Source organism: Aulostomus chinensis, chromosome 12, assembly GCF_037954235.1.
Source record: "Aulostomus chinensis isolate RoL2024-O1b breed Wild chromosome 12, RoL_Achi_v1.0, whole genome shotgun sequence".
NCBI classification, from domain to species: domain Eukaryota; kingdom Metazoa; phylum Chordata; class Actinopteri; order Syngnathiformes; family Aulostomidae; genus Aulostomus; species Aulostomus chinensis.
In genome coordinates, this window is record NC_141331.1 from 18829525 (window position 1) to 18853416 (window position 23892).

A 23892-nucleotide genomic window follows, 5' to 3' on the forward strand; every position below is an offset into this window, starting at 1 on the left:
CCAGCGTAATGGAAATGTATCGGTAGAAGTCGCCGCTTGTCATGAAAACCAAAGGCATGGCGTCGGGATTGCAATTTCCGGGCCTGGAAATGTTTTTGTCAAAACGAATAAGGCCAGAAAACTTTGGTAAATCTTGGAAAATTGCTTTACAAATACCTGAATATTTCAGGTTCAATTAAGATGGATGGAAAAATATCCCCTGGATAATACAGGTTTTTAATAATGTATCAAATCGGTAGCTTGCTAATTTCAGTTCGGCGTATGCTGCTAAATTTTGACATTGATTCCTCTTTATTATTTATGTGTAAACAGATTTCAGAGAATGTGGTTATGAAAATTATCTCCCATAGCTGGTGTGGAAAAGCCATTAAGATTTATGAGTTTAAAAAAAAAGAAGTATGATCCCTGTCTTAGAAACAGGAAGTAGAGCCTGAAAGACACATCTATTAAATATTTCTCCCGACTTGCAAAAGGTACTCAGTAGATGTCAAGAGTAAGAAGTTTTAAAGCTTCGCTTCTTGTGCGAAAGACTAAATTGAGGGTTTAACAAATCCCGGTGTGTCACAACAAACGTGCGCGTGAACGTTGAGATGACGTCAAATTAACCTTCAGCACTTCATTCAACAACTTCCCACAGTGCCACTCAATTTTGAAGGATATCTTTATTACACTTGAAACTTTCAACAGGACATCCACTAATAAACAGTCATACAATTCAGGTGATTTTTTTTTTTTTTTAAACCAGCTTCCCTTTGGATTCCTCACACGGAACAAAGAGTTACTGGAAGATGACCTACAGTACACTTTTAACGCCACAATCAAAAAGTGAAAGAACTCCACTTGACTGCTGTGACACAGAAGCAGGGCTGAGTATCTCAACTCTTAGCACCGACTGAGTTGCTCGAATACGATCAAATTTCCAAAGATGCCTTGTAATTCAATACCTGAGGAGTAAATCTTCAAGCTACAGTTCATTTTTTATGGTGTAAATCTGCTTTGGATGGAAAAACTCCAAAATACAGTTAAACCACATTTTTTGTAAACTGGATTATGAATTATGAGACTGTTTTGAGTGTGTGTGTGTGTGTGTGTGTGGGGGGGGGGGTAACGTTATCTACAGTTCATTTTTTTTAAGGAGTTAATCAGTATCAAAGTCAATGTAGCTTTAAAACGGTATTTTTGAATGATACCCAGCCCTAAATGATAATGTACCGAAACATTCCAAAGACAGAAGTAATTTGGTTCGAAAGTATTGAAAAATTCACATTCATTCTGAACCAGCTGTACCTTCTTTGCATAGATGTCAGGATTCTAATTCCTGCCGAGCTCAAGTGGAACGGCGCACCTCTGCCAAATCAGTAGCGAACTCTGAATTTGATTGTTTGGCTCCAGGGCAGACTCAAGACTGCAACTCTTTGGCTCCATGAAACCGTTTTATCAACAAACAAAAAAATAAATATACAGTGTGCAAAAGTATTTAAATATATACAAAACTTGTTTAAAAAAAAAAAAACATCTGTACAGTGTAAAAATTATTTCCCGGTAAGCACAAAAATAATCTAGATTTTTAGCGCTCTAACAAGTCAATCAAAAGAATATCGATCATCAATTGATCGTCTCAGTCCTTTTTCCAAAAACAGTTGGCGCTCCTGACTCTTAACATCAGGATATGCTGCGTGTATGACCAAAATTAATTTGACTTGTCACTTTAGGCTCTGACAGGTATTTTTCTTTTCACGCACTTAATATTTCACGGCCTTAAATTCATTGATGAATCGCGAAAAACAATCAGCAGATGAATCGATAGAGAAAGTCTTCCTTAGCTGCAGCCCTTCTGTGTTTTAATCGCTGAGCGTCGTGTTCACAGAGTGGCGAGCGGTCCGTTCAGCGGTGGTTTGCCATCCGGGTCCTCTAACAACCATCACGAGTAACTCTCATTGTCCACCCAAGCTGTCATCCACTGCTTCTTCTCAAAAGCATCAAGCTGCCCTTTTCCATCTTTATACGGAGGAGTCTCCTTTCTTATTCGCACGGCGTGGTACTGGGGAACGTTGTCCTCTTGCTTGGAGCGTTGAAAGAATCCGCACTGAAATTTTCAATTCACAGTTTAAGTCAATAATATCTGGAATAAACAGTTGAGAGGAAATGTGCGGGCATGCTTTGCAGCTTTTAACTGGCTTTGTCAAACAGCCAAGCAGTAACGTCAGCGGAAGCACACAATTACGCACACAACAAAACCAAAAGTATTTAAAAGCAGAAAATGTTAAGCCGGTATTATTAGGGGACACATATTGTACTGAACCTGAATGTACTTCACATTTGTTTTACATTCAACAATGAGGCTCAGCACAATGTGCGTGTAGTCGGCTGATGTAGCTGCTGGAGTGAGTCCATTAGTCTCTGCACATGCTGCCAGCGAGTCTTTACCCCCAATCAGAGTCTAAATCAGGCCTCAGCAGAGAGTTTGTCTTTGTCAGAGGGCTGAATGTGGATCTCGGCCTTGTGATACGCAGCATCGTATTGGTCTTTTGTTGCTCTCTTGAAGAAGCCACACTGGGGGGGAGCAAGGTGATGAGCTGTTAACTCAAGTCAGTTAAAAAAAAACAAAAAAAACAACCTCCAGATAAAACTTTTATCTGCAAACAGCAGATATTTGTCAAGAAATCATCCCAAGTAAAAAAAAAAAAAGACTAGGTGATTCAATCTAGATAAAAATGTAGATCCCCGACCATGGAGGCTGACGGCAGCTGTTAGCGGTGCTGCTACAGATGAACATCCATCAAACTCCCTGGAGTGCATTTGGAGTGATTAAAAGAGGAACATTTCAGCCTCCAAAAATCCTCCTGATCGGACCCTTGTGAAATGCTTCTTCAGCCGCGTTCGCAGCTCTCAGTTGGAGTTTATCAGTCTGGGGAGCAAGACACTTTTTTTGACCGCTGTGAAAAACTGAGGACGAGAGCGAATCCTGTGACTTAAATTTTTCTTCCGAGTTAAACATTTAGAAAGGAGTGACTGCCTGCGTAGAACCATTCCACATCAAGCTTGTAGAAATGTGACTCTGGGAAAATAAAGGTTGCGTTCCATCGAGTGATGAACTCCAACTGAGAGCTGCTGGATACGATGTAAGCAATAACGTGACTAAAGCAGCATTTCAACATTCTAACTACTAAAGCACACATACTAACATGGTTCTTACCTGTGACCCCGATGACCGACGTTCAATGTAATGTTCAACATCTGTTCTATCTTGATGAAATTCTTTGAGGTGGTGTATTTCAATTAGACAGATATGCTCCCACAGGTGGTATGTGCTCTGAATCGGACGATGGTTTTCGGTGGTTGGGAAAAAAATGTATGAACAGATTTGGATGACATGTATGTGTTTCTTAACTGACCGAAGACATGGCTGCTGTGAAAAGTAGCAGTTTAGTCTAACCTCTATTACTTCTCACACAAAGTCAAATCTCACGTTGTGCCTGACCAACAATCAAAAAAAAAAAGAAAAAGAAAAAAAAAGAAGTGGGAAGCAACAATTTATTTTAATGCTATTTTTTTGTACAAATCCAAAATAATGCAACAACAGCAACAAGATGAATTCTTTGTTCTATTGTATTCTCTTTCACCGAACCACTCACCTTCCACAGAAGCAACACCAACAGAGCCAGAATCAAGATGCCTGCCAGGACAGCTACCAGGATGATCCACCAGGGGACTCCTCCGTACTGAGCCACTGTACTGTCTGGGAATACTGTCAGCATCACCTACAATTATCATTATTAGAGGTATTTCAGGGTTAAGATAGTAAATAAAGACTTTGTTATGGCTGTTGTGATATTTACTTCAGCGTCGGGGGTTGTCAGGATCATGTTTTTAGCCTGAGTATGAAGCACGAGTGAAGCCTTCACTACGACATCCACCGATGAAAGAGAAGCGTAATCCTGCATGGACGCAAGAACAGATATAAATGCCAGTACCATCAGGAGATACACATGAAACGCTTCATGTCAATACCTCAATAAAGGTCGAGTTCCACAGACGAGATCTCAGCTCCACTGTTGAGCCGTCCAGGCCCTGCAGGGGGCACCTGAGCACCACGCATTTCAACCCCTTTCTACACGACTAGAGAAGAACGAGTGCGTGAGGTGGCAAAGTGACACACATACACCTCAATAAAACATTTATCAAGAAACACTCACCAAAACCTTATTTTTGTCTGACAGTGAAGAAATTTTGGCACTTTTTATTTCTCCTATTTCACGTTTTCTCCTGGATGAAGAGGATTCCTGTAAACATATTTCTTCTCATTAAAGCAAAATAATGGAATGACTGCAGTGTGTTTGTGATTTTGCATTCCCTACCTGGATGTCTTCGAGGGGGTTGATCTCAGACGCAGGAGAGCAAAGAACCTCCTCTGCTGCTCCCGTCGCTGTGATCCTCACAAGGTACAACAGCCATTTTCCGTCTTTGTTGGATTTGGGCCACTGAATGTGTAGCGAGGCTTTGACGGACGGCGTCAAAGACTTCCACAAGTTGTTGATCTGAGGAAAAAATAAATACGATTGGGAAAGAAAAAAGGGAACAATTCCAACACCATACATGGGAACGGGTCAGACAAATACTCTGAATGTATAGTTGATCAAACTGCCGATCTCCTCCTCCGTCTTCATGGCGCTCTGTCCTCTCACCACACCTCCGAAAGAAACGCGACGAGGGCTGACGTCCCTGAGGGAAAACAAACAAAACAGTTGTATTTTTTTGTGTTGCAAAAAGTTGTTTGACACAATCAAAGATTCACACGCTTACCCACTGACGGACAATGGCAACTCAGTAATCACTTGAGCTTTTACTTTCACATGGGCGGTAAGTTCTTGCACGCTGGTTCTGAAGGACGAGAACACGCCAGCAGTTTAAGATTTATGACGCATTTCAGTGTGGAAGACAACAGCCGCAGTACTTACGTCTGGAGCTGCAGGTCCACCTCTATGTCCGTGGTACCCGGAGTCATACCCGAGGTGCTCAGGATAATGAAAAATGTTATCTGGAAAAAAAAAAAAGACCCCAAAAAACATCTGATCTTACTTCAAGCGCAACAACAAACCAAGATAAATGTTTAATTAGTAAATCGGTACCTCGGAGTCTCTCTTAAAAGGATTCCCCAACTCACAGTCGGCCTGGGAGCCGTTCTGATTAGCAACACAGATGATCTGCTTCTCGGCCTGGTAAAGATCACTTTGTCAGCATTATTCAAAATACTAACCAGAAAGTTAATCACTATTAAGTCTTGGCCAATAGACAGTAAGCATCAGCCAATAATCACTTAAGGAACCATTCAAATATTTATAAAAGAAAAATTGAGATATCAACAAAATTGAATAAAAAGAGGGGTGTCTTATTTGTGCAGGATGGTAACAATATCAGGTCTAGATTAGGTGTCACTGGGCCTCATGACATGGACGCTATGAAAAAAATATTTACATAAAATGATAGCAGCTGATATTACTGTGGTGCTTGTATTCACTTTTTAATGCCTCTATCTAAAACAGCTTTTGTGAAAAGATCACATGAAATGAGCATAATTATCTCAAGACAACACATTTACTAATTTGCAATTTAGAGATGATGATGTCAAAAACGACGAGCACCATGGCTTTTACATCAAATAAATCATAATGTATCCACGGTCCAAAATCGTTGGCGGCATGAGATTAAAAAAAAAAAAAAAAAAAAAAGTATAATGAAAACAATAATGACTTTGTGTTATTTGACAACAAAGGTGACCGCAAAAGCTAAATGTTAGCACAGGGATGTTAGCCTCAACCTTCCAGCACAGCTGAGCTCACATGACAGACTACATGACAGACATCTGAAATAAAAGACAAAATAGAAGCAGTAAGTGGGAACTGAGGCTTCGTGTCGGTGCCAGATATTCCACTAGAACCTTTACCTCATCCATGCAACATCTCTTCTCGCGCACACACGAGGTCACGACTGAGGCTGGCTTACCATGGTGTGATGTGAACGGACTCCCGAATACGACAGCGTGTCCGGGAAGGTGCCCACCAACTTGGCCTCGTAGGCGTCGTCTCCGTTCATGTTGTTTACTGTCAGGCGTAGAGCCAAGTCCTTCCTCTCGTAGTTCAGATGGAAGACAGGAATGTTGCTCTTGCTGCAGACACAAACATGATCGCTTACAACAAGTTTAGAAGTAAAAAGACTTCATTGACTTGTAAAGATGTTTTATCGAAGGACTGCAACTTGACATATCAAGTAAAGAAGTGCAGAAATCTTCATGGGTCATTAAAATTCCTTTTAGTTCAAGTTTTCCACACTTGGTGTTCTCTGTCCATGGGTTCGGGTATCTGTTCTTACAGGAGGGTTTTTGGTTGCTGTGCGCACCCAAAAAAGTTGTAGAGTTGGATGTTGATTCTCATTGGAATTCCATTTTTCACATATCGAAAAGAGATTATTTACTCGTGAACGAAAGCTAAACGAAGAGAAGTTCTCATTCATGCTGAAAGGTTAAAACTCACAGAGGCAGCGGGGCGTATTTGTCTTGATTATTTTGTTTGTAGAATAATTTGTAATCCATCCTCAGGTTACTCCGACAAATATGATCAGTTCCACATCCCTCTTTTACAAAGTTGACCTGTAAAATGACAAATAAAGACAAAACACACTTTCATCGACTGTGTTCTTGGCTGAATTTCTGTTTATTACAACAAATGGCTGTTACCTGAATGATTTCTTTGCTGGGCTGAGAGGCGTCTACGATTGGCATCAGGGCGGGGAGGCCGTTCTTCACCTTTTGTCGCTTCGTGCCCACAATGTCTGCAGTCACCTCCATGGAAATGCTACGCATCTTGTCCTTAATGTTTTCCTGTGAAAATCATAAACCGTCTTTTTTATTTTTCAAAAATCAGAAATCCACTGCAGATATTTGTCCGGATCCGTTTCTTTTCTAACTGTAGTCTCTAACGCAGCTTCACCTTCAGTTTGACTTTTATTTTGATGCACGAATCCTGGTTTTGGCCTCGAAGTTCTAGGGTTCCGTTAATCTGGTGGTCTGTTTCGGTGCGGGATTTGTTCAGGAACATCACACGGGACGGCAGCCCCTGTTTCCTGCGATCTCCATCCACCTCCACAGAGTAGCCGAGTACTGCAGTACAGCAGAGTAGTAAACAGTACGAGAAAGAGCAGTCCAACAGTCTTGGATGTGAGGAGGAAAGGTGTTTTCACTTACTTATTCTTGGGTTGTAAGATGTTGGTTTTGCTCTGTAGCTGAAGCACGCGTCCATGGTGAAACTGTGGAGAGGAAGTGGGTTTCTGTTTAAATGCAACAGAGAAGTTTCATAATGACATCAAATGAAACGTTTAAAATAATAAAATACTTACCAAATACTGTTCCCACAGGTTTTGACGGTGAGGTCAATTTCCTTTGGCGATATTTTGACATCTCTGTGGATACTAATGACTGGTCGTGCCCTGACAGAAAGGTCGTTAAATTCAATATGACAATCAGTATGATTCGTAGTATTTATAATGAGTGAGAAAATAATTACCTGTAAATCAGAGCAGAGTCCGACAGTGAGCCCACAGCCAGGTCTGGGTAAGAGTTACCATCTAGGTCCATGTTCCCAGCCAGAGAATACCCAAACAGTCGAAGCTTGTGCTCTTTTCCTGAAATAACCTGTTCAAAAAAAAAAAAAAATCAGATGTAAAACTGTGAATCTGTTCTGTTAACATTAACAGGCATCTTCCAGCTATTATTTACGGTACCATCGTGAGCCTGAGAGGATAAAGATTCGTCGTTCACCTTCTTTCAAATCAATTTTATTTAATTCAGTTTTGGCAGGTGTGAGGTGACAGGGATAAAAGGAGCGCACTAGAACTTTCTGCCTTCTCTATGATTAAAAAGTAACCTTCTACGAACTACTCATGCACATTCATTCAGAGAGAAATCAAGGAAAATCTCTGCCCTTTGAATACTTCCTTCTTCCTCTTAAACAAAACACACCTGAGCGGGGCTGCGGTTGAATCCTTGTGCAGAGCCATGATAGATGTAGACTTTTCCTGCTCCGCCATCATCAGAGGGAGCTCCGACGGCAACATCTGAATGAAAACAGCCCAAGCAGTTCATGTAACAGCAGCTTAAAATCCATCTAAACTAGTAATCATCTACAATTTGATCCAGATCACCTCCAAAATCACTTAACTATCTTTCTAAGAAATTTCTTCTTCTTTTTTTTTTTTACATATCCTGCTAACAAACAGAGGTAGCTACCTTCATATGAGTCTTGATTAATGTCTCCAATGTTCTCCACCGCCAGTCCAAACATGGAGTCTCTTGTCCCATTGAGACGAACAGGACTGACCCTTTCCCAGCGCCCCGCCTGGTTGATGTAAACATAAACAGCCCCTCCAACGTCTTTCTCCTTCATGTAGAACTGAGGGGCCCCGACAACAATGTCCTGCCATCTACACCCAACATGGGAAGGAAATATGTACAAAATCATACAGATTACAATGAATTAGCCCAAAAGTCAAATTTTTAAGAACAACACAGTCCCTTCCAGAAAGCCTCGAACCTAAAAACTAACTTTTTTTTTTTTTATTATTAACATGAATAACATTGAATTCTTGCCAACCTTAACTGCATGCTCAGGCAGACTAACGCCAGGGACAGATATTACCCACCCGTCCCCATTCAGGTCCAATATAGCCACGTCGTAGCCAAAAGAGGAGGCCAGTCCTGGCCCGCGTAGCGTGTGCTCCACAGACAGTCTGGTGGAGGCTTCGCTCTCCTTCTTCAACAGGACCACAGCTCCACTGTGATTGGCTCTGGGGGCTCCAGCCACCACCGTCAGGCCCCGGCTCCTGGTGAGGCGATGTCCCGAATCCAGGGAAAATCCTAAAGAGAGACGGATGTGACACTGGAGTTGAGGGTTTTAACCCTACTGTGGAAAAGCACTCTGTTGTGCGGTCATGCTAACTCCTACTGAATTCGAGGATGCAGACCTCTACGTGTCTCATAGGATACAAATCCCACGTCTTCCCTGCCAGTCAAGTCGTGAACATTCTGAATTTCCTCCAAGCAGGTAACGTGACCAACCAGTAGGAGTCGCAAGTGCAACAAAGATGTGACCTGCTGAGTTTTACTGCAGCCGTTCCCCTCATCACTGGACAAAAAACAAGCCACTGACTACAAATGAAGCCATTGGCGAGAACACTGTCCACGTCATGTATTGCATTTATACAATAATATAGTTTCTTTCTAAATCATTCTTGCTTGCCAAAATTTTATCTTATTATCAACTTTTTATCAAATCAATCATATTATTATTGATTACTATCAAATTAATCAAATCTGTGGTTGACAAGTACAAATGTCTGTAACCCTGTAGAAATTCTATTCAAGTCAAGTTTCACATGTTTCTATGAACATGCTTGTTTTATCCATCTTGAGAATCACTGATTTAATATTGCTGACGCGGGCCGACAACATTTTTTAACAGGTGCTGTTTAGAAAATGAATAAAGCAAAGATTGACATGAATGGATGGGGACTCACCGAGGTAGCTGTTGGCAGGTACTGGCACCAGCTCCGGGTTCAAGAGATCCTCATCTCCTACTTCATACGGGCCGTCGTCGTACACTCCCATCTCCAGCAAGGTGTTGTTCTTCTGCTCCACACGCACGATGCCTGGAGAGCAGCGATGTGGCGGATTTAGAATGCGACACTACTATACAACTCTGGTTGGAATTAGCGCCAGACCTTTCCAGTTGTATGCTCCTGGAGCTCCAAACACCACATAGTGATAGTCCTTGGTGAAGGTGGCTGCCAGACCCTGCTGGCAGGACCCAAACATCTCATGGCCCCTGGCTCGGCCCTCACAGAAGTTCCAGTTACCTCCGTCTTCATCGGAGCTCGCATCGATGGTCAGGTCCTGACTCAGCACATAGCAGCGTCCTGTGATGTCACGGGACTCCTGGGGCGTGTTCACAAACAATCGCCTCTGATAGCGATGAGCACATGTCTGAAATGACAAAACACACCTGAGTTGATATGCTGGTGGCAAGTAAAACGATAACAATGAAATGATGGTTCAGTGCGACTCACCACAATCTTCCCCCCAGGACCCTGACTCTGGACCGTCACCCCCATCCACTGGTTCTCCTTGATCTCCACACGGGGGTTCTCTTTAAAAACAGAGCATGAGCATTTAGTCTTGATCCTTGGCTTTAAAAAAAAACAAAAATCACATTGAGATTTGCTTTTTGGAAAACTGAATCTAATAAAGACAAATAAAGCCAAGACAGTGATATTGAGAAATATTCTCACCGTCATTGTCAAACTCGATGCGTTCACATTCAGTGGAATGGTTGATTTCACATTTATAAAGGCCTCCTGTGACGTTGGCCTTCTGTTTCCCTAAAGCTCTGGCTCTGGGGGCGCCAATCAACAGCCTGAAGGAAAAGGAAAAGAACGTATAGGTCTTGAGTGACTTAAGTACAGGAAGTACCTTTTAGTGAGTCGCCTGTTATCACTTTCACAGCTGCATCTTAACTAGATGATGTTGACGGTGACACTGACGGTGTTTCAACCATCTAGCCACCACTTGCAAACAATTTTAACCATTTATTTCTGTGAATTGAACTAATTTTTGTTTTTGTCGACGAACAGACGGTCATTAATGTACTTGACGAGTCTGAGTACGCAGCTAAATCAAAGCCTTTCTGTATTTGGTGCTAAACAAAATCGATGACTCCCATGGGCAGATCCTCTCATTTGGAGCAAGTTCAATAGTCCAATTGTTCTGACGGCCCCAACTCATTCTTCTTCTTTATGAGAACGTGGCTTAATGTCACGGCGCTGGAGGGAAGGAAGTGGTTCAAGGGTGATTCATGCTAGCTGCTACTGGGGTGACACCATCAGCAGCACGTTTATCTGATAACATCCACTATCAACACATCCATTTTATCAGTCAAGGTTGTTTTTCTGCTTGCATCTTAAACAACTTTTGCTTGCTCCAAAAAATACACCACACAATAAAACACACATCTTACTTCCCTACTGTGGCAACATGCTGTGAACGATATTAACGTGTCAAGTGGCCAAATACATGACCCGTTATATCCAGTGCTCTCTGCAAATAGTAGTCGATTTCATGCTAATTTAATTACAAGCAGTCCTTGCATTTTCAGTGCAGCACAGTACAGCCCCCACCCCCCCACCCCCAAAGACTCTGCACTCTGCCCCCATGGACTTTGTCACCACCCACCCACCCCCCCACCCCCCCTTTATGCGGACACTCTCCCATTTGCACTATTTGCACTACCTCAGGAAATTCCATCATTGCCTTGTATGTCAAATGTTGAATGTTCACTTCAAATGTTGACTGAATTTTCATCTATGCTGTATGTCATGCATGTGTAGTATATTTGACAATAAAGTTGACTTTGACAGCACCCCTTTGTAGAGCTGCAGACGGGGGGGGGGGGGGGGGCGCAATTGTCCCCTTTTCAATTTCTCTTTCATTTGCTGGTTTGGGTCTGTAGTTTTGTAAAAGAAAGACTTTTTACAAACTGCTGTCATCTGCTGCATCTTGCCGAAGCATTTAAGAACTCATTTGTCCCTTTTACCAGTGGCCTCATTAATGGCGTTCTATCATTTTCCTGTTCTGTTAATATTTGCACTGTGTCGCTTTTACCCCTTATCCTCTACTGGCTGTTACAAAGTTCACCTTGACCTTGACGTAGTTCCACTATATATATATATATATATACAAAAAGGAAGCCAGATGATATCTCTGCTTTCTGTAGCCGACACCCAAACAGTCCAGGTGGATAAACAGCACTACTGACATCACAATATAGTTCCACAGAGTTCAGGCGCTAACATGAGCTTATACACTACATATCAGACCTGTAGTTTCGTCTAGGGCTCAACTGATCCATCGGCTATCAATTGAGAAAATGAGCTGTGGATCATGTTGTGTTCATATGGCACCACCATATCAGGAGTTGATTCTGTATAAGTACATGATGTGATTGTTTGGGTTAAGTTGTGCAGGCTGCTAGTTGCACCCGAACTGTCAAGGCTGAATGATAAGAATAATGGGACAAGACGACCTGAGTGTGCAGATGTATTAATCAAGAAGTGTGATATGCATGAGTGTAAAATTACGTATGCAAAAAAGGTGCGGCTTCAAGCATATATTCACTGTCTGTTAATATCTTATTCAGACTCTCTGCTGCACTCTCAAGGTGCCTGTAGTGGGGTCTCCAGATAGATCTGCGTCTGCTTTGTTGTGTGAAATAAAGTGTTGATTTGTCTAAACCAGACGACTCCGATTGATCTCTTCTCATCAACGGACCCGGTGAAGTCGGTGTACTTCAACACAATCTATAGGCATATATTACTTCATTTTGGTCTGTTTTAAATGCGCTCTTAACATATAGGCAAAAAAAAAAAATCACAGTCATCATAGAACATTAAACGACAAAGTCAACTTAAACCAAGAATACTAATAACAACAACAAAAGGGCAAAAAGTACTGCTGCACTCCAGAACTTTCAGCTTCAACGATGATGTAAATCCTGAGTGTTCGTGCAATCTGGCAAGTTTTAGTAAATAGTCAAAAACAATACCACCACTGGAGATGTTCTAAATCAGTCTCCTTACTCAAACGATACCATCTGATGAGTGACAGATATCTGACACATTCCAACACATTTTAACACAAACAAGTTCTGACTAATTGTGATGGCTCCAGCCAGAACCACACAGTGAAAGTTCATTCTCAGCCATTTTCTCAGGCACATTTAATTAAAATCCTTGTCATGGTGCCAGGTGATTTAAGTTATTAATCCCTTTGTCTTTTCTTTGGAGTTTCCTACCTGTGGAGTACTTCCTGGTTCGGACAAAAGATTGGATTGAGGGTGGAGCCTGATTTCATGCTGAGGCCCAAGCCAAGGACCAGACCAACTGTTTTGAGAGCACAGGGGGGATTGGGGTTATTTTGTAATTACGTTTAAGTATTTTTTTTGGAACAGTGCCCCCTGTGTTTATTCATTGGTTCAGTCCTTTAGTATAAATGTTCCCTCTGGCTTCAATTTGGCAGGTCTGTTAGTTGAGTTTGCATTTGTTAAACTTCACTCCTTTTGGAAAAATAAATCCTTTTTTTTAAACTTGTGACCTGTGTTTTGACAGTTTGGTCCCTGACACTAATTTACAGTGATTTCTCAACATTGTACAGTAAAAGAGATCTGGTGTCAAAAACCAGAGACTTCAGAGCTGCGTTGTTCACACATCTGGAGAGCAGAGACATCTTTTACACACTCAAACAGTTTGCATGCTTGTGTTTTTCAGAGAGAAAACCGAGATTCCCTGTCAGCAGCAGTTTCAGTGTGAGTCAACACCCCTAGAAAAGTCATAGTTGGGGAAAAAAAACACCTAAAAGTGCATTGTGCTGAGACAGGTCAACGACCTATCGACGTGTTCAAAGTGCTTGATATTGAACATAGAGAATAGAATGAGAGTTACAGGCACGCTCCATATGACTAAGTTTTAAAAATTTCTTTAAAATCAAATTATTAACAGCCCTGACCTTGGTCCCTTGACATTTTATACAACAAGCGCAAAATCAGTGTGCTACGAAATAAAAAAGGCAAATCCCAACCAAATCACATAAATACAGACGTATAAGATCATACAAAATGAAAAATACAAGATGGGACAGTAGCACAATAAAATGGAATAAAGTTAAAGGTTTTGAATTGTTAAAAGGGAATAATGATTAAAAAAGGATTTCCTAAGTTAAGTGCTACCTGTAAAGCCATCTTTTAAAATCTTGCCAAAGGCTTCTATCAAAAGACAGAATTTTAATCTTCTTACATTTTTGTGATGAGCAATCGCAACACTTACAAAACACAAGCTAAGTGACATTTTTCACAACTATCTTGTTCAGTTAGTTTGAATTGAATTCTGGTCTGTTTTACTCTGTCGGTGCTGTTGGTTGCGCAGGTGTCCATCCATCCATTTTCTTCTGCTTATTCCTGTTCAGGGTCGGGGGGGGGGGCTGGAACCTATCCCAGTAGCCTTCAAGTGAGAGGCAGGGTTCACCCTGGACAGGTCACCAGTCCATCACAGGACCAACACATAGAGACAGACAACCATTCACACTCACAGACACACCTACGGTCAATTTAGAGTATCAATCAGCCTCATCCCCTCTTGATGTCTTTGGACTGTGGGAGGAAGCTGGAGTACCAGAGAGAACCCACACAGGAACAGGGAGTACATGGAGACTCCACACAGAAAGATCCGTGCTGGAGCCGGGACTTGAACCCGGAACCTTCTTGCTGTGAGGCGACAGTGCTGACCACTGCACCACCATGCCACCTTTTGCGCAGGTGTGAATACACCAGTCAAACTTGGATGTGGATCAAATCAACAGATCAGTGCTCCTTGAAGATGTCCTTGCAGTTTGTTTGTGGTATGAACATGAAACCAACCTCAAGACAACATCAAGTGCAGAATGCATCGTGCATTCTTGGACCAAGCCAGCCACCATAGACTGCAGCGTGGGCTGATGATGCTGTCCACTGGCTGTTAGCTCTGCAACACGAACTGAGGTGTTGCCTGGAGCTGCTGGTTTATTTTGAATAATGTAATTGATCCTTAAAGAAAACAAGCCATCCTTTATTCCACCACAAAACCCACATGATTTCTGACCAATGAACGGGCAACAGCTCTCACCTGGCTTTTGTTAATACATTTAGGTGCACTTGACATTTTGCCTGTGTCAAACCACACCCATCCAAACAGGAAACCCATGAATCTGGCTACTCATCAAATGATTCTGACCAGACCTTTTACGAGGACAACCTCGTTCCCTGGCTGCACTGCCCAGGGTGTTTAAAGGGGCAACTAAAAAGCCAGTTACTTCTAATCTATCATTGAGCGTAACAAGATCAATACTTCCAATCAAGATTGCGGAAAGTTGTTGTCTCCCCACAACAATAAACTAAAGAGAGGAACACTGAAAAGGAGATACTGGATGATTGGAGTTTTTTTTTTAAAAATGCATCTTGAGAAAATGTGGCCACCGGCTGTAACGATTGCAATTTGATGATTCCAGGCTAAAGGTATGATACTTTACAGTGACATAAGGAAGCTAAAGTGTAATGTGAGACTTGCCCATCATAGCTGGAATTTTCTTCTCCACCCCTCTGGTTCTGCAGATCTTCCAGTAAGCCCCCTATTGATCTGGGTGACAGCTTGCAGCTTTTCATTTGCCAAACAAGAACACTCCAAAGGGGGTCTGATGGAAGACCAAACTGCAAACCCTCAGCTCAAACAAAGGCCAGTGAAATGCAAATACAAACAGGGGCTTCTACAAAGTTTGGCAGTTCAGCACCTGAGCTGTAGCTGCTCAGCCTGTTAACATCTGGTGTACGAGTGAAAGACAAGATGCCTTCTGCACTGTTCTGAACCGTATCTATTATCTCCTGGGACACAACTCATATTCCCTTTTAACTCTCAAGTGAATTTCAACCAAATTCTGTAAATGCGAATTAGGTACATTTCCATCAAGTGTTTTAGAGCCAACAATGCAATGCATTTTTTTTTCATCAGAAGAGAAGAAGAAGAACTCGGCCGTTTACAGCCAACAATCAATGAAAAATGGAGAGAACTCTCGACAGAACTTCTTTGGTGCTGCTAGTATCAGTCACATTGCAGAGTTGAAGACAAACATCTGACAAGATGGTAAACAGCTTATCAGTCAGGTGATTTTAATAGTCAATTTGTTACAGCTTCAATTTCCTGTTTTGTGAATCGTCTCTCTTTTAAAATGGCCCAAAGCACCTTGGAGGTTTTTTCTACATTTTCAGCAACCTTTTCAAATGCAATACTTCCAAATAAGTCAATGGAACATGGTTCAAGAGTGCAGCCTGTTTTTAACATGAAATGCATCCGCTACCATTTCTGATGAAACGCCTGGTTTTGAATAACAGACTCAATCAACAGGCAGCACGGTGGTGCAGTGGTCAGCACTGTTGCCTCACAGCAAGAAGGTTCCGGGTTTGAGTCCCGGCTCCAGCACGGTATCTTTCTGTGTGGAGTCTGCATGTTCTCCCTGTTCCTGTGTGGGTTCTCTCTGGTACTCCAGTTTCCTCCCACAGTCCAAAGACATCAAGAGGGGACGAGGCTGATTGATACTCTAAATTGACTGTAGGTGTGACTGTGAGTGTGAATGGTTGTTTGTCTCTATGTGTTGGCCCTGTGATGGACTGGTGACCTGTCCAGGGTGAACCCAGCCTCATGCCTGAAAGCTGCTGGGATAGGCTCCAGCCCCCCCCCCCCCCGACCCTTAACGGGATAGGCGGAATCCAGCGGATGGATGGATGAATCAACAATCTTCACAAATTTTTTAAAAAGAAAATTTTGATGAACCAACTTCTTAAATATTAATATTTGCATTCATGCTCTTTACATCCCCAAAAATGCTACCTTACCTAAAAACTCACTTCAACTGTTCACTGTCACAACAGCACAAAACAAACCACCACCTATTGGTGCAGAGCTTGTACCACAGATTTGAAAAAAAGAATCCCCACCTCCAACTTAACAGCAGGGCTTCTCAGATAAACTGTAGAACTTGTAGAATTTAGCAGGTAACTGAGGGTTAACATTGATATTTACTCACCAGCACATGAGTCTGGTGGACATGTGAACAAGCTGCTCAGTCGAGGAAAAAAAAAACATGCCAGTATGTTGCGCTGTTGTATCTTCAGAACACATGAACACAGTATTTGCTCGAGATACAAATCAAGTCAGATAGCAAAAAATCAGTAGCTTCCAATCACACACACACACACACACACACACACACACACACACACACACACACACACACACGCATTCTAGATCCCATCATGAAACATGTCTGTCAGTGCAGTGTAAAGGGGTACTCAGTGTGACTGGTGTGGATTTACACAGTGATCTCACTGGTCTTTGTTAACAGATGTGTTGCCTGCTCCCACAGCTGTGCACTCAAAGTGGACTGCAGCTGTTCTTACTGTTTCACTTAACACACACACACACGCACGCACTCACTCACGCACGCACGCACGCACGCAGACACTCTGACTGGTGATGACCTGTGACTGGTTAGTTGCAGCATGAAGAATCAGATGGAGTATAAATGTTGGTAACAAGTTTTAAAGTTAAGACTACAAACGGTTTAAAAAAGTCAAACTTCAACTTTTAATCTGGAATGTCTCAACTTGATTCACTGATGCATTAAATCTATCAGGTTACACAAGCACAGATGGCCTCGTCTGTACTCTCACATGGCCTTTTTCTCTGGTTTCACTGAGAGAATGTTGCTCCCAGATCACTAACCCAACTTATTATTCACCCAAGAGGCATCCAGTTGCATCTTTCTTGGTGGCACATTATATTCTGAAACACGGATCTATTGTGGAAGTGTCCATTGCTCAACAGAAACTAGCAGACAGATGGAATAGAACATAAAACACAGACACCCTGAGTGGAACATTGCGACACAACACATGGATCACCTGTAGATTCACTTTTGGTTGTTAAAACACAGACAGGTCTTGAAAGAAACATATGATTTTTTTTCCTGAAAATTGCTTATGTGTTATCTACTCCCAGAGCCTGACAAGAAAATTGATACCTGTCTCTCCTCAGTGGTGTATCTGAGACCCAAAGAGACCTGCTGACCGCTAGTTAGCTTAGCACAATGTATGGTAATGGGTGGGAGGTGTTAGCATGTCTCACTCATAACTTTGGACAATAAAACAACATACTTGTCACAGAGGATGACGACCTCGGAACGAACCAATAGTCATCATATAGATCTCATCTGTATTATGACTTTCAACTGAGGTATGCTAACACTTTCCACCCACTACCATTTATTGCGTGTGCTAAGCCAAGTAGCTGTCTGTGTATGTCCCTGTAGCCGTCACAGAGGAGAGAAGGGTATCTATCTTCTTGTCGGGCTCTGAGGAGTATTACAAATAAGTGAATCTCCCCAAAAATATGCAAGTTTCTTTGGAGGAGGTGAATCTATCCAGTCACACGTGTCGACCAGCAACAATGTCTTCACGCGTGATTTATGAGAGGAGTCAGGAGATTTACAGCTGCCAGCGATTATCAAACACAAGAGGGAGATGAAGAGTGTCTGGCACATCGCTGAGTGAGTTTCACGGGTGCATCTGAGAGGTCAGTGTGCCTCCCAGCTGTACGTCCGTCCTGGCTGTTCATTACTTTCGTCTGTGCTCAAATTAGCTTTCACTTGACTCGTCTGGCTGATTATCTTCCACATGAGGGTTTAGAGCGGAGATCACGCCAATGCAGGAGGAGGTGCCGTTTGGTCCACAAACTCCTCCATCACACACGAGGCATGAAGTCAAACCGTGAGGATCAACAAGGCCGCACTTCAGATTTAGATTAAGAGATTAATTATTAGAAGTTGAACAATTCTCCTTATATCAAATTTGATTAAAAATATATTTGCCAACTATTGATCACTTTTCCCCAAAAGAATGACAAATACTATTTTTCTTCAAAGTTTTGAGGTTTGGTTGGTTTGGTTTACATATTTTTATGTTGTGAAACTGCTTTAAGTGGAAAAATGCTGACGTACTGGAACATTAAACTGAAAAAAAAATTAAATGGATAAATTATCAGGGAAACCAAACTTTTGTTAATTGTTTTGTATTTTCATGTTACTAAACTCTTTTGAATGTGACTGGAAAATTCAAACCAAACATTTTTAACATAAATTGTAATGTAATGTACAAACAAAGAATATTTCGAGAACCGGCATCTAAATCAAGGCATCAGTGAAGATCCCATCCCTAATTTCTAGGTTAGCTGTGATTTTTCATACTCATTAAAAAAAAAAAAAAATTATGAATAAATCACCAAATAACAAAAAAGAAAAATTCATTCATCCAGTGGGATACTCATTTAAAGAAATTATCTTTTGGAAAAGTAGAATTTTAATCAAAATGTATTGTGGAAATTATGTATTCTTATCAGGCTGCACGGTGGTGCAGTGGTCAGCACTGTGGACTCACAGCAAGAAGGTGGGGTTTGAGTCCCGGCTCGGGCATGGGATCTTTCTGTGTGTGAGTCTCCATGTTCTCCCCGTGTTTGCGTGGGTTCTCTCCTGGTACTCCAGCTTCCTCCCACAGTCCAAAGACATGCAATTGGGGACGAGGCTGATTGATACTCTGAATTGACCGTAGGTATGAATGTGAGTGTGAATGGTTGTTTGTCTCTGTATGTTGGCCCTGTGATGGACTGGCGACCTGTCCAGGGTGAACCCCGCCTCTCGCCCGTTGATGCTGGGATAGGCTCCAGCCCCCCCGCGACCCTTAATGTGTAGGAATAAGCGGAAGATGACGATGGATGGATGGATGTATTCTTATCATAGAAATATATTACTATAATGGAATTACTAGTTCATTGAAATTCATCTTCAGTCGACATAATGGATTGGCGCCGTAGAGTTTGGAGAGCTCAAGTTAGGCAAAAAAATGCAAACATTCGTCAAGTGAAAGAAAACAACACTCGTGAGGCTGTTTCAACAACAACAAAAGTCAGATTTATGCAAACCTACCATCTGAACGACATCACGTGTTTTTTTTGTCAATAGCGGAATCCATCTTGATTCTCGCCTATGAGACACGAAATCTTCCAACCTGATGCGACATCTTGCGACAAGACAACCGGCTCTTGTTGGATTAATACACTTCACCTAATTTACTCGTTCAGAGCTGATTCGCCAAAATAATTTGTGATCTTTTTTAAGCTCCCCGAAGAGGTGAGCGTCGAAGTAGGAAATGTTGAGGATCCCTGGAGTAGTTGTTCGTAAAGGTTGAATTTCTTGCAGCCCTAATGATTCTGTCTATAAAATACACTGCTCTGTAACACTATTAACTGCTGCATGCCAAGTTAAGAAATTACCAAATGTTGGATGGTAGCTTTTGCCAAATCTAGGTCAGTTACTCCAGCTCTCTGTTTTTGGCCGTAAACCAACTCTCAGCCCAGTGTCACATTCTGAACCTGCAGTCACCCAACAAATATTAGCAGCAATAACATCACTTTTCACTCTTCTTCCACTCTGCTGGATGCAAACATCTTCCAGTGCATACAAGTATGCACACATAAGCAGCAGAACACCAGTCAAAACAGCACTTTGATAAAATTCCACCAGCCAGGGCTAATCTGTGTGATCTTTTGGGACAGCTCCTGTTATCAGGGCTACTCAACATGCTGCTGCAGGCTGGTCGCAGGCTGTGACACGCCACCCGCCTCCTTGTGTTAGAGAGGATAAAACACGGTGCATCTGTGGGAGCAAGTAGACCTGCCAGCCTGCAAGACAGCAGCGTTACAGTAGCGTCAATGCACTCGCCGTCTCTGAAACTGAAAACATAGTTTCCTGCATCTGTCAAAGCAAATTTTGGTTCCGGCTCACAACACTGACACCGTGTCTGCCCCCTTTCCAGAGGATGATTTACTGTCATCACCAGGCTTCTGCATCGAGGAAACATTTTACAACTTCACTCTGTTTGCCCCCATTCTGGGCAAAGAAGAAAACCTCCTTGACCTGCCTCTTTTTGTGTGTGTGTGTGTGTGTGTGTGTGTGTGTGTGTGTGTGTGTGTGTAAGTGCATGTGAGCACCAGTGGACACATACATCACAACTGCGGTGTCACCACACCTCTGAGTTGTTATAAGTGTCACTTGTTTGATTCTTTTATGAGACCACATGTTTAAACCCTCCATCCATTCATTTTCTTTCACTTATTCCTGTTAAGGGTCGCGGGGGGGGGGGGGGGGGGTGGAGCCTATCCAAGCGGCTACGGGCGAGAGGCGGGGTTCACCCTGGACAGGTCGTTTAAAGCAATCCAACTTCTATGAATTATAAACTTGATACTACTAAAAGCAAAGCAGCAATCAGAATTATGACACACCAGAATAGAGACAAAGGGGAAGAAAAGGGAAAAATAGTATGGTAGAGTAACAAGAGTAACCACAGTAATAAGACTTGCAACACTTGATTAACTAGGCAATTGAAATAAAATTAATTTGCAACTATTGTGATCATCAGTTCATCATTCCAACCTTATTAAGTAACAAAAAAAAAAACGCTGAACACTTGCTGGCTTAAATACAAGGATTTGCTGGGTTGTGTTTTGTTTCTTGTTAGTTGTTTTTTCATTTATGAGAGAAAATAAAGAGTTTGTGGCTGCTATACGATTACGACACTTCACTTTGGAAGAAATTGTTCAGCTTTTAATCGCAGGCGTTCAGTCACTGCTCCTGCACTACTGTGTGAAGATTGTTGACTTTTTTCACAAACGTCACGGTATTGAAAGTGGTATTGCTATCCTCTGATATATTGCTATAGTCTGAGTATAATGACAACCTTACAACACACTCCAGTCTTAAGTCCAGTAATAAAGCTGCGACGACACTGTAAATCAGGCCATGTAGCCTCACCGTGCTGCCTTCACTGACCCCACTCATACATTTGAATCACAGTTATAACCATTGTTATATTGTTGTCTTCTGCCTGCTTCCCATTTCACATTCAAGGCATCTCGGGGTCTCTTTTAAAAAAGAACTGTCGTTTTAAAGGATGCAGGACTTTTTGAATGACAAAAGCACCCAGATGTGAGTCAGGCTTTTCATTTTTGTTAAGTTAGTCCAGTCAGGTGCTTCTCGTGACGGTAATGCACGTTTACACGGTCACAACTACAGAAAACAGAGTAATCAGAGTTTGACTCACATTCGTTTATCCGGGTTGACTTGCCGGTGCATGGCAAGAGAGAAGCCGAACAGGCTGCCCGGATCTCCGTCCTTCCTGATGACATTACCGGTGTCCAGATTGAAGGCGAAGCTTGAGCTCAGCAGGTAAACGAGAGCTGCATAGTGAAGCAGCTGCATGGCTCGAACCTTCAGGTGAGTCTAGACAGAGCTGAGTAAGTTTGAGCGGGTCCCCTCGCTGCTGCGCTCCCCGCAGCCGGTGCAGAGTGACTGAAGCTGCTGCTGGTGGTCCCCCCGCCGGGCTCCGCGCTGCTCCACAGCGCCCCCTTTGGTCACAAGGGGGAGCACAAATTGTCGTTTCACTACTTGAACTCAATTCATATTAGCGGCTCAGCCGACTCGTCAGATTTTGAAACAACGAGTTGTTTTAAGTCAGTGCAGCTTTGAATCCAACGAAACATTTATTTTGAGCATGATCAAACCTTCCATCTCTTTAGAAGAGGTTACTGGTTCATTCGTGTAGGAAAAGATCAGTTTGAGTGGATGAATATTTGAATTATTTTAGTTTTTTATTTTTTATTTTGTTTAAAAGGGACAGTGCATGTCAAGGAACCCTTCCCATGTAAACATGCCAGCTTGAGGCTAATTTACAGCTGTAGTCCCTTGGCAGGTTGGTGTAAAAGGTACAAAGGAAGAAGCAAACATATACTACAAAAAGAAAGAGAAAGAAGAAAAAAGGGGGGAGGAAGAAGAGAGAGAAAGAAAAAAAAGACTGACAACAGGGATACATTACTACAGTCACATGGAGACCATGATGGTAAATGTGCTACTGTGAAGAGCAGTGAGTAACTAAGAGACAGATCAAAGCCAGCATATGACAGTGTAACGTGCAGAGTGAATTGTGAAAGTGCCACTTGCTGTATGGTTGGTAAACAATGGGTCAATTTTTTTTCCTTCTCATTTTAAAGTCAACACTGATACCCCTGATGTTGCAATGCCATAACATATATACTTTCAGCCTCTTTCTCAGACTTCAGCTAGTAACTATTTGTTCGCGTGATATGTGGTGTTGATACAATAATGTACCAAAACAAACATCAGATTTGGAATTGTTCAATTTCAGGACAATCTACTTAAAGCTTTTCTTAAAAAATATGGTCTAAAAATCGAATACCAAAGCCTAATGACATGCATGATAATGATATATCACTCAAACATCAATGCAACGAAGGATTATGTTTTTACACTTAAAAAAAATGAACTGCTGAGAGTTTAGAATGTATGACTTTTAAGCTATCTTAACCCAAAATGTTTCATTCCTTTTTTTAATTGCTACATTTGAATTTTAAGTCTCTCTGATAAGAAAGTGATGGGTCAGGGTTTTTTTTTTTTTTTAATAACGGTTGTATAGCAACTCAAACTGCAAATGCACAATAATCTATTCTTACTGCGTGGAATAAGATAAACAACAAGTAAATAAACAAGTCAGGTCAGCTGTGCAAATAAACCTCCAACAAGCTGCTGTGCCACACTGATGTGTCTTCACTGTTTGTTCAAAATTCCCTGAACTATTGGTTGTTTTGAGGCTGATCACTCATCTGAGAAAAATGAAATCAATAATTGATGTGTGGCCTAATTAATAACATCTGCTGTGTGGTGCAAACAGGAGCCAAGGTGATTCATACAAAACACACAATAAAGGGTTCATCCCAACAGTGGTTTAGTTGGAATTTTAACCAGTGTGTGTGTTTGTGTGTGTGTGTGTGTGTGTGTGTGTGTGTGTGTGTGTGTGTGTGTGTGTGTGTGTGAATCTGCTTCACTGTATCACTCACTCGTCCTTGTCAGTATATTTTGTGATATTTTATGGGGATATGAAGCCTGAACCAGCCTGAGCCACAGTCACAAAACGCAGAACATGACAATGTAGTCATTGTCATCTCAGTTTGTGTGTGTGCGTGCACACGCATGTGTGTGTGTGTGTGTGTGTGTGTGTGTGTGTGTGTGTGTGTGTGTGTGTGTGTGTGTGTGTGTGTGTGTGTGTGTGTGTGTAGAATGCAACTCCTCAACCACATTCCGAATTG

At 42.0% G+C, this 23892-nt stretch overlaps 1 protein-coding gene across 2 annotated transcripts; it reads right to left on the reverse strand.

Annotated features, from left to right (window-relative positions):
* Window positions 1-655: 655 nt before the first annotated feature.
* On the reverse strand, window positions 656-22059 carry itga6a (integrin, alpha 6a). Of its 2 annotated transcripts, XM_086220655.1 has the most exons (26): window positions 21834-22059; window positions 10339-10463; window positions 10117-10196; window positions 9772-10033; window positions 9568-9699; window positions 8695-8908; window positions 8282-8475; window positions 8015-8109; window positions 7560-7687; window positions 7393-7482; window positions 7241-7302; window positions 6987-7156; window positions 6734-6877; window positions 6531-6646; window positions 6004-6166; window positions 5130-5216; window positions 4959-5038; window positions 4804-4881; window positions 4620-4722; window positions 4359-4538; window positions 4197-4283; window positions 4012-4119; window positions 3840-3938; window positions 3636-3761; window positions 2428-2553; window positions 1940-2086 (listed from the first exon to the last, which is right to left on the reverse strand). In XM_086220655.1, the coding sequence occupies exons 1-25, from the start codon at window positions 21989-21991 to the stop codon at window positions 2446-2448; spliced, it is 3189 nt and encodes a 1062-aa protein (XP_086076781.1). In that variant the 5' UTR covers window positions 21992-22059; the 3' UTR covers window positions 1940-2086; window positions 2428-2445. The 2 variants fall into 2 exon arrangements, with proteins under 2 accessions (XP_086076780.1, XP_086076781.1); XM_086220654.1 differs by lacking the exon at window positions 2428-2553 and having other exon boundaries at window positions 656-2086.
* Between the last annotated feature and the right edge of the window lie 1833 nt (window positions 22060-23892).

Coding starts and splice junctions, on each gene's coding strand:
- itga6a (XM_086220654.1), bottom strand. CDS start 21,991: ATGCAGCTGCTTCACTATGCAGCTCTCGTTTACCTGCTGAGCTCAAGC. Junction 8,909..9,567: donor ACCTGCCAACAGCTACCTCG/GTGAGTCCCCAT, acceptor GTCTCTCTTTAG/GATTTTCCCTGGATTCGGGA. Junction 4,539..4,619: donor TGATCAACTATACATTCAGA/GTATTTGTCTGA, acceptor TTTTTTCCTCAG/ATCAACAACTTGTGGAAGTC.